This window comes from Propithecus coquereli, unplaced genomic scaffold (assembly GCF_000956105.1).
Source record: "Propithecus coquereli isolate 6110/MARCELLA unplaced genomic scaffold, Pcoq_1.0 Scaffold133, whole genome shotgun sequence".
Classification (NCBI taxonomy): domain Eukaryota; kingdom Metazoa; phylum Chordata; class Mammalia; order Primates; family Indriidae; genus Propithecus; species Propithecus coquereli.
Window position 1 is genome coordinate 1,552,496 of NW_012137525.1, and position 1,821 is coordinate 1,554,316.

Consider the following 1,821-nt stretch of genomic DNA (forward strand, 5'->3'; position numbering starts at 1 on the left):
CAAGAAAAAAAATAATGAAATATATGTGAAAGGAGCATGGGGATAGTTCAAGAAACAAAAATATTCAAATATTAATAAGCAAAATAGGAATGTTCTGGTTTTAAAAAATTCTTTTGATATTGTTTCCTGCTCCAGAGATTTGACTTTATAACATCTTAGATTGGCTCTGCAAACACCCACCTCTATTTCAATGTCTCAATAACCATTAGTATCTATTTTATTACTGGATACAAACAAGAGGACAAAATCTAAAGAAGTGAAAAGGTTGAGATGTATATTTTTATTAAACCTTTATCTGATATTTACTGTTTACTTTCTATGAATTCAATTGTCATAACTACCCTAAGAAGTAATTACTAGCATTATTGCCATTTTACAGGTGAGAAACTGAGGCAAAGAGTTTAAGTAACTTCCCCAAGGACATATAACTTCTAAGTGGCAGAGCCAGGATTCAAACTTAGCTAGCACCTGAACCCATACTTTTAACTACTTCATTATGTTGGCTTTCTAGACAAGATTACTAGTAATTGTTCCAGGCACTTCTCCACGGGCCAGAATCATAGGCTATACACGCTTGCAGCAGCTTAGGGACTACATTACTAATGGTTTGGTCAAGGAAATGGGTCATTCTGTGAAGCATTAGGGGTTTATATACTGTTGGCATAGCTGGGGATGTGGATGTCAAGAAAGCTGTCACCATAGATCAAAGGAACTCTGATGAACTTTAGAGAAATTGTCGGTGAAATATCTTACACTGAAGCACTAAGCAGGTGGTGAGAGCTGTCGTTAGGTCAGAGAACTTAGTTGTAGAGCTCAGCCGGAAGAGGAGTGTTAAGTAAGTGAAAAAAAAAATGGGAATTTTTTGGGAAGTCTGCAAAACCTGGCAGGACTGTGAAGTGGGAGCTAATGGAAAAGTCTGCAAAGCTGCAGCATCTGAAGAATCCAAACATCTTTTACTCCCATGACTTCTGAGCAAAATGGCTTTCAATTTGCTTACCCATTTCAAATCTCAGGTTATGAACATGAAACCATAGAGGGAAAGGCAGTATGGGAAATGAGATTTCTAACCTTTGGTAAGAGAGGTACTTATGGTGGTAGTGCTCGTGGTAAAGGTGTGTGCCAAATAGACTTCAGGTACTAGTGACCAACTGCCTAATATAGTGCTTGCTTGACACATGGTAGGTACCCTATGAAGTAATATTTCCAGGCACCTTTCCTCCTCCCTTGTTTCTTGTTTCTTTTTTCTCTTTGAGGACTAGGATATTATCTTTTTTAATCCGTATTTTCCCAGCTCTGAGCATTATGCAAGACACGCATTAAGTTCTAGATTAAGTTTTCAAATGAATCATTACAGCATAAATATAGAGACAGTGACTTAAAGAGTTGTAAAATACCAAGAGGATACTTAAATTGTAGGCCAAAGAAGGTGAACCTGGACTTTTTATAGACTCAGCAGGATTTAAAATTGAGAAGAGGGTTAACTTCTCCCCTGGCTTGCTGGATATGCAGTTGAGCCCTCACATGTTTGCTATGTAATGATGAGTGAGTCAGGTTCCCCCCTACCTTTTTTTCTTTTCTTTTTTCTTTCTTTCTTTTTTTTTTTTACTTAACTGAAAGGAAATAACATGGGTTAAGTAGAGAATCTTAAAAAATAAAAATTCTTATGATAGATGATATGTTGGCCTGTTTTAGCGGAAGGATTTTCTCATTAGGCACTTTGGCAAGAAGAGCTCCTTTTCTTTGTTTGCATTAAGTAGTTCTTTCCTTTAGAATTCCTATGATTTATATCATCCATTGTCAATGTCTATTTCAAAGGTCTGC

At 36.6% G+C, this 1,821-nt stretch overlaps 1 protein-coding gene across 1 annotated transcript in view; it reads left to right on the forward strand.

The window, feature by feature from the left end:
- PHF14 (PHD finger protein 14) overlaps positions 1–643 on the forward strand; it is a 106,782-nt gene extending 106,139 nt beyond the window's left edge. Inside the window, exon 11 of the mRNA XM_012638736.1 lies at positions 512–643. Coding sequence (XP_012494190.1) covers positions 512–643 — 132 coding nt within the window. The remainder of the gene's footprint in view (positions 1–511) is intronic.
- The last annotated feature ends 1,178 nt before the right edge of the window (positions 644–1,821 follow it).